This window comes from Otolemur garnettii, unplaced genomic scaffold (assembly GCF_000181295.1).
Source record: "Otolemur garnettii isolate 467f Iridium unplaced genomic scaffold, OtoGar3 scaffold00022, whole genome shotgun sequence".
In the NCBI taxonomy this organism is placed as follows: domain Eukaryota; kingdom Metazoa; phylum Chordata; class Mammalia; order Primates; family Galagidae; genus Otolemur; species Otolemur garnettii.
In genome coordinates this window covers 19,291,638-19,303,054 of record NW_003852417.1, presented here as the reverse complement: position 1 = coordinate 19,303,054, position 11,417 = coordinate 19,291,638, and the positions used below count along the sequence as shown (strand labels likewise).

The following is an 11,417-nucleotide window of genomic DNA, read 5'->3' as shown; positions in this document are numbered from 1 at the left end:
TATTAACTTGCCTAGGGAAGAACCGAAGAACCCTATCTCACACTGATTGGTCCACTGAAATGCCATAAAAGAGGACAGTCTATCCACTAACTGCCAGAAAGTCTCCCAGTAAAGGAAGCTGAGAGAAATAAAGTGATTACAGGTTTTATCTGGTATGTAATAAAGTTACCTTGAGCCTGAGACAGGGCGGGGTCATAGCACAGACTTGTGAAGTAACAAAAACCTCTGAAGTCAGTCCTGAGGACCACAGAACAATTTTGCTCAAAGTTGGGGCAATGATGGAAAAACCCTTCCCACTCCTCCTTGCCACGACCCCCCCACCCAGGCACCGTCACCAAGGAGCGGGCAGACTGAGAATCTTTTCTAAAGTGGGGTTACCTTGCCAATCCCTCCAATTTGAAAGGTGTCGCACTCACAATGCTGGGCGGAATGGGCAGGCGCATACTCAAGAACGTTGTGCACTGGTTATTGCTAATTGCAAAATCCTCATGTGTTACAGCATGCTAGGAATTAGCCAACACCTCTTTTTTTTTTTTTTTTTTTTTTTTGCTTCAGTAATGAGGCCCCACTACACTGTGCTGGACTGAGTTCTCTTCCTTCTTCCTAGCACTGGTTTCCTGTCTGATTTTCTTCCAAAACAGGGAATCGCCTCCGCTCAGATCCTGGGCTCAAAGCCCTAGTGACACAGATTATTCAGTTGGGGCACTGATGTCCGGTCAGACTTCCCATTCAGGCCCCAGGTCTAAGTGAAGCCAGGCAGTGAGATTGTAATATTTCAATGATCACTGCCACAGAACATCAGCAAAAGGAACAGAGGAGAAATCAAAACATCCCTTTCTGACTCAGGGAGAAGGAAACAGGTATTTTAGGGTTTTGCTGAATTGGAGAGTGGGCATTAATGACTCCAGCCCATTGCCTAATGATGTTTGGATTTAATACAAACCACCAAGGGGCTGGGAAGCAAATATAATCAACTCTTCGGATAAGATTTTAAACTCATCACCTTATTGCTCATTATGAAGGGTATATTGACTGCACCCACAATGAACAGACTAGGCTTGCTACAGTGGGTGCTTATGGGGGCATAAGGGGAGGTAGAGGGAAGACACAGAAAAGCCATTTGGGGGACTCACCAGATATAGAGAATCACTTTGGAATAAGGCGTTACTCTTGTTTTTTCCCAAAGAGCTATGTTTCCATTATATTTTGCAGCTTGGTCCACTCCTCCCTGGAAGGCCACCCCAGCCCTTGCTACAGGTCAAGGCCATTGCTTTAAGGAGCATCTCTTGCTGCAGCCAACTGTGCTCAAAACTCTACAGATGCTGGCCAAGTTGGGCTTCATGTTGTTAAGAGAGCCTGTATATTAACCCAGCTCCTTCACAAGATGGGATGGAGGAGCTAGTGCAGAGGGCAGGCACCCCACCAGAGCCTTTCTGGTATTTATAAACACAAAGATTGGTGCATGCACAATCCCTCCAGTGCAAACCAGTCTGGCTGCTTTGAAAACAAGTTGTTTTCTGCTTCCAGCACCACCCAGGAGCTTAAATGATACCTCTTTCCCCCACTTCTGTCTGCCAGCCTCCTTGCCCCAGGTACCCCAGACCCTCAGGATTCTCCTTCCCTCTTTGGGAGTAGTGCAGGCTCCTTCCCCCCTCCCACCCTTACAGGAGTGGGGACCTGGGGCACACAGGCGGTGGCAGGAGCCAATCAAGGCTAGCCTCTTCCTTCCTGACCTTCGCACCTGATTCCCAGAGCAGCAACCCTCACCCTCACTACGGATTACTTGAAGTATCCTAACGATTTTTCTGAGTCCCCAACCTCTTTGGAAAGGAGCAAAGACTGATGGAGAAGGGGGAACAATTGGGGGAGGGCTTTCGCGCAGGAATAGGATCCCAGGGTGTCAGGAGGAGCCAGTGGGTGCAAAGGGGAGGAGGGGGTGAGTATTCTTGGAAGGAGGTATGAGTCTCCGGGTAGGGGTTCTGCACTTCCCAGAGCTTGTCTGCGCAAGATGTAGTGTAAAGAAAGGGGTATGTTCGCTCTTCAAGCCCACCTTCCCCCCCCCCGCCCAGTTTAAAAAGGGGAGGGAGGAAAGCAGGACGAAAATCCAGAACTTAAAACGGTGGCCCCGCAGATATTTTTTCGCCAAGCCAAGAAAGGGAAAAGAAAGCAAAAGAGACAGTGGCGGTGAGAGGGCGGGTCCGCCGTGCCGCCAGGTGCACCCGGGGCCCGCACCTACCTGCTGGCCGCCACCGCCGCTGGAGTAGGACTCGGCGTGCGCAGGAGAGCCGCTGCTGCCCCGGGACGAGGTGTCAAAGTTCCCGGGATAATCCTGGTACATGATCCGCGATGGGGGCCGGAGAGGAAACAGGGTGTTTTTCTTCCCCCGCCCTCGCCGCGGCCGCGCACCGGCTGCTGCGCGCTCGTTAGTCCGCCGGCCGCGCTGCGGGCTCTAGTCTTCACTGTTGTGTTTCTACCCCACTGCAACGGGCAAGGACAGGGAGACGGCGACACTCCAGGAACAGTGTCTCCCGAGCGCCTCGCACTGCGCTTCTTTCCTGCTCTGTGAGTGCCGCGGGACCAGTTGTCCACCCAGTCCCTCCCTCTAAAAGTCGGCGCGTCCCTCGGTCCCTCCCCTGCGCGCGCCCTCCCGCCCCCGCGCGCAGCCGGAGCCCAGCAGGGACCGACGGCCCAATCAAAAATTGGAAATTAAAAAAGAATAGGAGCCCGGCTAGCCTTGCCTGCCAGCTATAGGCACCTCCGATTTCAGACAGGGCCAAAAAGGAGAAAAGAAAAGCTGCCCGCTTGGAGAAACTTCTATTTCCTCCTTTTAGATAAGGAGCCCGAGAGTAAACTTCCTGTGGCCGACTCGCTGCCGGAGTTTCGGAACGGCTCGGACACTTGACTAAGAGGAGGCAGCGTGCGCCAGTGCTGCGGCCGAGAGCGCGCCAGCGGGACAGCAGCCCGTGGAGTACACGCCGAGGCGACGCTGAGGGGGACGCGGTCCCGCTCCCCGCGCCGCTGTGCCGGTGCCCAGACCTGCACCCCTTCCCCGACTCCCGCTCCCAGACGGGCCCGCCTCGCCCTCTCTTTCTGTCCCCGCCGAGCGCCGCTCGCTGACTTGCTCGCTGGATCGCTCGGAGCCCCTGCGCTCTGCCCGAGATGAGTCACTACAATGGCACGAGTTCAACTCCACACTCTTTATTCTCCAGCCCCTGTACCATGTGGATTCACTCACGTCAACCCCAGACTCCACCTTGCAGGGAGGGGCGCGCGAGGAGGCGGGGGGAGGAGGAGGAGGAAGAGGCGCGAGAGGGGAGGAGGGCTGCGCAGCGATCCTCTCCCAGCTCTGGCCGCCGGCCGCGCTGACGCCAGCCGCACACCTCGCGCGAGGAAGGCAGCCGGTGGCCCGAGTGGGAGCGCGCAGTCCGTGCAGTTTGGGGCAGCCGGGGCGGCCCTGGCCCTCTCCCAACCCCGCTCACCCCCGCGCCCGGGGCCCTTGGTCTGCTCCATTGGCGCACGTTGCCAAAGATGGTCATTTGCGTTAAAGGACGCGAGTGCGGGTTTCCTCGCTTTCGGGTGACGTGGAGGGAGAGGGATTCCCTCGCCCGCTCCCGAGCGCTCCGCGGCCTCTCCCCCGCCCCAGGAAGGGGCGCGGGGCGGGGCCCTAAGAGCAACCGCGCGGGTCTCGGCTCCGAGTTCTAGAAAATAATCACAGTCCTGAGGACTAGACGGGCGGTTCAGTGCGGCGCCACCGCGAGGCCAGAAGCCGGGCGAATAGAGCCGCTCGCAGGGAGGGCGCGGCCGTGCGCGGTCGTCTGCGCCCTTCGCGGCGCCGCCGGGTGCAGCGGGCGCCCTGGACGCGCGGGGTACCCGCGCCTCCCTGCAGCCCGGCCTTGGTGGGGCGCGGCGCCGCCAGGCTGGGCTGGCCTGCCTATTTTTCCCTCCGTGGCCGTCTGCCTACTGCTTCCTTTGCGGGGGGGGGGGGTGTTTTAATTTTTTCGGTCCTACAATTAATTTGTAAGGAGTAGCCTGGAAAATGAAATTAACCAGTCAAGACATTCCGTCCGCCCTCTATGCCGGGCAATTAGGTTGCGTCTAATAGGAGTAATCAGGTGTTATAAGCAAACGCGACTGTTAAGGAATTAAAAATAAAAGGGGTGGGGGGAAAGAGGCCAGCGAAAGGGTGTGCCCCAACATTGCCTTCAGCTGTTTTGGAGCGAAGTTCAGGGCGCGGGTAACCGGACTCTTGAGTCTTCCCGCCTAACTGGGTGGGGTGCCGCGCAGAGTACAGAGCATAGACCTTGGAGTAGGAACGCCAAGCTATGCTATTTACAAACTGAGATCTTGGCAATTCCCTTAATCTCCCTGGGCTTCAATTTATTCCTATACAATGAAGGAGTTGAGACAGATGACCCAAGCCCCTTCTCTGTTTGGGGGCCACGCAGACATGATGTGGTGTGACTGGAGGAGCACTGTACTAGGAGTCACGGAGCTTAGGTTCTGGTCCAGGGCCTGTATGAGCCTCAGTTTACCCAACCCTTCTAAGTTAGAGTGCTGTGGCTTCATCATAGCTCAATACAACCTCAAACTCCTGGGGTCAAGCTATCCTCCCGACTTAGCCTCCCCAGTAGCTGGGACTATAGGTGCCCACCACAATACCCAGCTAATTTTTCTATTTTTAGTAGAGACGTAGTCTCACTCTTGCTCAAGCTGGTCTCCAACTCCAGAGCTCAAAGGATGCTCCACCTGGGCCTCCCAGAGTGGTAGGATTACAAGCCTGAGCCACCTCGCCCTAACTAACTCATAAGTAGCTCCATGAGGACCAAATGAGAATGTTTGTTGAGAGGCTACTGCGGACTTTGAATCCATGTTCACCATAACACATCACAATTCCAGTCCTCAGTTTCCTTATCTGTAAACTGGAGGTGCTGCTAGGAAAGAAAAAAAGAGCCGGGAACTTGAACCTTTCCTGGGGCTCTATATAAAGCGCTGGCGTTTCCGGAACGGCTGGAGGCATCTGGCAGCCCCAAGGGCCCCAAGATACGGTAATCCCAAACAATACTCGGGGTCATTGTTTACAGTTATAAAACACATTCTGTCCCGAGCTCTATCGCCAAGGACGCACGCGCGCGGGGGCGGTCAAGCCAGGCGGGCCGGACTCCTCACACCTCCGCCGGGCAGAGTGCCCCCGGCCAGGCAGAGTCCCCAGCTCCGCGGGCTGGGGCAGGAGGACGCGCACACTAGCCATGGGTGCCCTGCATTTTTCCCCCCATTCCTGCGTCCTGGCTTGCCTGGGTGTTTACGTGCCTCTCCCAGCAGGACTGAGTAAATGCAGTCCTTTGACGCAAAACGAATCAGTTCTTCCCCAGCGGCAGCAGCAAAACCCAGAAAACCGGAGGTGGCGACGCGAGGAGGGGGGTTGCGACGCGGGGTTGGGGGGGACTGGCGTAGAAGAAATCGTGACACTTTCTCACTCGCCTCCCAGCACCTCCCCGCGCCACGCGGGCCTTGGACCGCCCTAGCGAAGTCTTGTGGGGGCTGTAAAGAGAGGCGCGGCCGGGGCACCCGGGGCCCTCCCAGGAGCAACCGCGTGTCAGAGCAGCGCGAGCAGACGCACTTTTGGTTTTCCTTTGAGCACCAGACGCTGCCCGGCCCTCCTCCACCCTGCGCTCGAAAATCCGGGTGCTTCTGGGTCTCTCCCACACAGTCCTTCCAGTAACGAGGGGGAAAAAGAGGAGGGGGGAGGGGAGCGGGAGCGGCCTCCGCGGCCTCCGCTGTCCCGGGCGCGCCCAGCTCCGGGTAGGCGCCGCGGGGAGCGCGCGGGCGGGCGACTGGGCCCTCGCGCCCTCGCCTGTCCCCCCGCCTTGCTCGCTCCCCCGGTCCTTTCCTTTCTTGTGGGTTCCCGTAAAGCCCAGCAGCCCCGAGACGTCTACAGAGCATCACGGAATCTGTGCTGATGCAACTCGCTAGCCTCCCTTTGGTGCGCCCTGGCCTGCCTCAGAGCGCTTTGATCCCGGCCTTCCCCTGCTCCAGAACTTGTGCTGGCTCCCTCTGCCCGCCGGGAGGCCAGCGTTCCGCAGCCTGCCCACACCTTTCAGTCCTCCCGGCTCCAGACACGGAGTTGCGCCCTGGTGCTGCCACGGGACTGACCTCCTCTGGTTGGGTTGTTGCCTCGGTGAAACTGTATCAACCAGACCAAGAGTTCGGCTTCCCAGTCCAGTTAGTGCCCCCTCCGTGAGAAATCGTTCCAAGGTCACCCAGTGAGAAAGGGTCCTCCGGCTCTCTGGAATGCTAAAAATAGAAGCGAACCTATATTGAGCGCTAAACCAGAGTCAGGCACGACGCAGAATACAGGGATTGTCTCATGTAATGCTAACGACAAACTTGAAGTGGGTATTGTTCCCTGGTTGCGGATAAAGAAAGTGAGATTAAGTAACTTGTCCCGGAGAATGTGTTAGTGAGTTAGCGACTAGTTCCCGACAGCTGAGCCTGGTGTCAGGCTCTTCCTCTCACTCAGGACATGACGTTACATGCCTTCTGCCTGAAGGTCTTTCTCTTTTGCCATCCTCGGGGAAGCATGGACTTCATGTGGTGCACAGCTTTATCCTGCACTTAGAGGTGCTTCTTACTCCTCTGCTGTATAAACCGACAGCATCTATCAGATTAGGGAAAAGGCATATCAAGAGAGGGAAGAGAAGGGAAAGCAAAGAGGGATGGGGAGTAAAGGGTAAGCGAGCTGTCTTCTCACTGCCTGTGTGGGTCTCTGGGAGCTCTCCACCCGCCTTTGCCAGTTTCTTTGCTTGTGTCTCTTGCCCAGCGTTTGGCCCCTGAGAAATGGTCTGAATCCCAGAAGGGCTGGGCTGAGGCCCTTTCCCATACCCGGCCTCACTTGGCCTCCCACACCTCCCTGCAGGAGATGTGAGCAGTAATCAGGGTGACTCTGTACTGCTAAGGAGGAGGCTGAGGAACAGAGTGGTACAGCAGCCGGGGGTATCAGCAACCTCAAAACCATCCCACCTGACTTTAAACCCAGGGATCTGCCATTTCCCATGCTTTCAGTCTTGAGAGGTTAGGAGCAAACTCCATTTTTAATAATAAACTGCTCTCTGTTCACCATGTCTGAATGAATCTGCCATCATTTCTTTATAGTAAACCATACATGGTGATGATGTTTTAACATTTCTGAAAGCCAGATGCATCTTATAATTGATGACTATTGAATATGGAAACGTTTCTGCTTGTCTAAAGACTCATGAATCAGTCGGGGGTCTATTAGGAAACAGACTTCAACACAGTTGGTTCAAAGGACGAGGCTTTAATGGAGAAGCTCCTTACAGAGGTGTGGGCAGGCTTAAGAGAACAACAGGGGAACTTGAGGCACCTAAGCTTAGTAATGGAAATTATGACCAGCCCTACAGTTGAAAAGGAGAAGAAATTGTGTATTAGAGCCTGATAAGCCCTGGGTCTGTGAAAGATGCCATCCAGCAGGTAAAGAGAAGTGGCCACTACCAGAGATGGTGTGCTGAACTGGGGGGAACGTGCCAGACCATTTCTCCTGCCTCCCATGTCTGGTCAAAGGACAGGGGCCCTCATCAGTGCTGTCCACTGAGGTTGGCCTCCCAGGGCACAGAGAGTACAAAGAAGGGTAAAGAGTGGGTCTGGTCAGGGGATGGGAGAGGAGCATTCCACACATGAGGATTGACCAGCTAGTAAAGCCATGAGGTATCTAGCATTTCAGAATGGGGAAATATAGCAAATCAGTGAGTCTCACTCCCACCCAGAGTTGAGTGAACATTCAAATGACCTGCCCAGCTTTTCAGACCACATCTCCCCCCTTTACACTTAACTGATACACTGAGCCACTAATGCTGAAGTCATGTGTTGTAACCCTCAGGTGTGGGGCTGACCAGTAGGGGAAAGAGCTGAAATGAGCAAGGATGACCTTCTCTTCTGTGCCTTACACAACCTCCTTGAAACTCCAAGGGGGAATCCTCCCAGTTTAAGTGTTTTGAGATGTGGCACAGAAATCTTCACCCAACACGATTCTAATTTCATGTGTGGGATTGACAACAATGGAAAAGAAATGAAGACAAGGAAGTCAAGAATTGATCACTTTAGAAGCAATATAATAGCAATACTAAAACCAAATGTTCTCCGTATGGGTGGAGTTACACATGTCTGCACATAAGTAAAAAAATTCATCAATCTCTGGGTGCCATCTGTGCCTCAGTGGGTAGGGTGCTGGCCCCATATAAGGAGGGTGGAGGGTTCGAACCCAGCCCAGGCCAAACTGCAACAACAACAGCCTCAGGAGGCTGAGGCAAGAGAATCGCTTGGAGGTTGCTGTGAGCTGTGACCCCACGGCACTCTACCAAGGGCAATAAGGTGAGACTCTGTCTCTAAAAAAAAAAAAAAAAATTCATCAATCTCTTGCCCTAAGATTATAGTATCTTATTTACTCTGCTGAATGTATGTTACCCTCAATTTAACAAAAATAATAAAATAAAATATTTTCGTTGGTTCAGACTACATTTAGAGTTATAGTGACTTTTCAGAAAGCCTATGCAAATGAGGTCGTTCTGGCCCTCCACACAGCCCTGGGAGAGTCTGACTAGAATCTCTGCCCTGGAAGGCAGGAAGAGGGTACTTCCCCAACACCAGTTTTTTTGTTTTTTGTTTTTTTAAAGCCGGATACATTCCAGAGATAAAGTGACCGGTGCTTTTATTCAGAAATATCTTTATGAGTCAGGACAGGAGTTACCCGGGTAGGAATGTTTGTCAAGTCTAGAGTGGAGGAACAGCACAACCTCCCTCAGCTTCTCCTCTCCTTCTGAGACCTGCAGGAGGACCTGGGCCAAGCCCCTTGACATCTCCAGATCTCTGCTTCCCCATCTGCCACCAGGACGCTGGACTGAATGTAGAGTCTGTTGTAAAGGAAGCAGGCACTGAAGTCCTGAAGGAAGCAAAGCTTCTCTCCTGTGCTCCTGCGTCTGGAAAAGTCCCACTTTGAAACATATCCTAGCCACTCGTTTTTTCTCAGGATCTGGGAAATCAAGGGGAAGGAGCTATTCAGGTCCCAGGCCAAGAGGCCGAGGCAGACTCTCTCTCTCCTAATGTGGTTGGGGGCCCAGGACCCAGCCAGGGTCTCACAGCTGCCATCAGCCTGGCCCCATGGATTTGCTGAGCACTTACTGGGGAAGATGGCGTAAGAGAAACCAAAGCCTACAGATAGGCCCTGCCCTCAAGCAGCTTATAATCTAGCTGAGGAGAATAAAGAGTAACACAAAAGAGGGAGACAGTAACAATGGTGACACCCATAAAAACATTTTATAGGGCTTACCCAGTACCAGGCATTATTTTATTTTTTATTATCATCATTATTATTTTGAGACAGAGTTTCAAACTGTAGCCCTAGGTAGAGTGCTGTGGCGTCACAGCTCACAGCAACCTCAAACTCTTGGGCTTAAGCGATTCTCATGCCTCAGCCTCCCAGGTAGCTAGGACTATAGGTGCCTGACACAATGCCCAGTTATTTTTGTCGTTGTTGTTGCGGTTGTCATTGTTGTTTTAGCTGGCCTGGGCCAGGTTCAAACCCTCCAGCCTCAGTGTATGTGGCTGGCACCCTACCCACTGAGCTACGGGCGCTGCCCCAGGCATTATTTTAATTGGATCTTATAGACTATATTAACTCAGTCAATATTCACAATACCCCTATGGCGTAATTACAATTATTATCCCCATTCAACAATGAGGAAAACTGAAGTCAAAAGAGGTAAACTCGCCCAAGTTTTTGGAGCTAAAAAGCAATAGACCTGGGATTTTGATGCAAGCGTTCTGGCCCCAGCATCTAGGTACAATGTCACGAATGCAGCCTTCTGCTGAGAGCTCCCTGCTTTTTCTTTAGGGTACCTCTATTTCTTCATGCTATGTACCATGGGTTGATCCTACCCTCAAGCTCTAAAAGTGAACACATGGACACATGATCCAGTCCTGGCCAACCAGAGCATCCTCCTCTGCCCCTGCCTACAGTTCCTGATCAGGTCCGGATTATAGAGATGTCCCAAGACTGGCTTCTGAGAGTCAGACATGAGGCTTTAGAAAAGCAGACTCTCTTTTCAATTGGGAGATTGTACGAGACTGTACTCTGCTACTTCTTAGGGACAGGCTACCAGGAATAAAGCCAGCGCAAAGGGAAGCAGAGCCAAGCAATAGAGAATTAGTTCCTGATGACATCTTTGGTCACCTGGACACCTCTGTGCCTCCAGTGGTTGCCCTCCTGGACTTTCCAGGTATATGGCCACAAATTCCCTTTTAGTTTAAGTCAACTCGGGTTGGTTATCTGTCACTTGCAACAAAAAAGTCCTGACCAATGTACCAGTGAATACATAAAGAACACCCACCGGCAGTACCTAGATTGTTTGCTAGTATTTCCAGAAAAACAAAGATGGGTAAGAAAGTGTCCATCTTCAAAGAATTTGGAATGTGATGATGGATAAGAAAGAGTCTCGAATAACTTCAGAACAAGTCAGAACACAATTGACACCAAGAGACAGCTCCCAGTGTTCTCTGGTTAATGCAGAGGGTGGGAAGTATCAGGTGGAGCACATCAGAAAACCCTCAGGAAAGTAGTAGCAGTGAAATTGGCTTCAGGAATCTGCCAGGATGTTGACAGGTCACAGGGAAGACAGCAGTAAGAGGTGTCAAGAGGTGTCCAGGTTCGGGGAAGTTGGGCATGCAGGGGCAAGAGTAATTGGTGGGATTGACCAAGACCAGAAATGGTCTAACATGATAGTCTGGGCTGGGCTGGGCTGGGGGAATATCTGGAGATATTTCCTGTAGAAAAAAAGCTGGGCTTATTTGGAATGAGCCTAGAGGATAAGCCTAGGACTAAGCATGGATACTGATGTTAGGGGAATACATCTGGCCTCAGTGTAAGGAAGATGGCATTGCCTGAAAATATTGCAGAAAGTCTGGGCTAAATGGTCAAAAGAGGCTGGGGCTGTATGGTGATGCTGAAAGGGGATTCAGAAACTAGATGTGAGTCTGAGCCAGCTGACCCTTACAATTCTGTGTGCTGTGTGCCAGACCTGGGCATCTACTGGGAGAGATTTGGATTGAATTCCAAAGGCAATGCTAGTCTGCACCCCTTTGAGATGTGAGGAAAGGAGGCAGGATCAGTGGCAGGTGCTCAGAGCTTCACCGGTATCATTCATTTCTTTTACAAATATATAAGTTTTGGAATTGTTAATATGGACTAGATATTAGACAAAGCCCAGGAATCGTTTTTTTAGTTCTGTTAGGTAGGAGAATGACATTCAGTGTGGTTTGTAAAATAATATCTGTATTGTTCAGAGATGAATACTGGAGGTCTTAGGATGAAATGACATAATGTTCAAGTTTTTTTTTTTTTTTAGAGA

General features: G+C 52.4%; 1 protein-coding gene across 2 annotated transcripts in view; it reads right to left on the bottom strand.

Moving 5' to 3' along the window:
* Positions 1-3,165, bottom strand: part of FOSL2 (FOS like 2, AP-1 transcription factor subunit) — an 18,187-nt gene extending 15,022 nt beyond the window's left edge. Inside the window, exon 1 of one of the 2 annotated variants that reach the window (XM_003787490.3) lies at positions 2,237-3,165. In XM_003787490.3, coding sequence (XP_003787538.1) covers positions 2,237-2,338 — 102 coding nt within the window. In that variant the 5' untranslated portion in view covers positions 2,339-3,165. Of the gene's footprint in view, positions 1-378; positions 1,746-2,236 lie in introns of those variants that run through there. The other variant, XM_023511868.1, reaches the window with a different exon arrangement.
* Between the last annotated feature and the right edge of the window lie 8,252 nt (positions 3,166-11,417).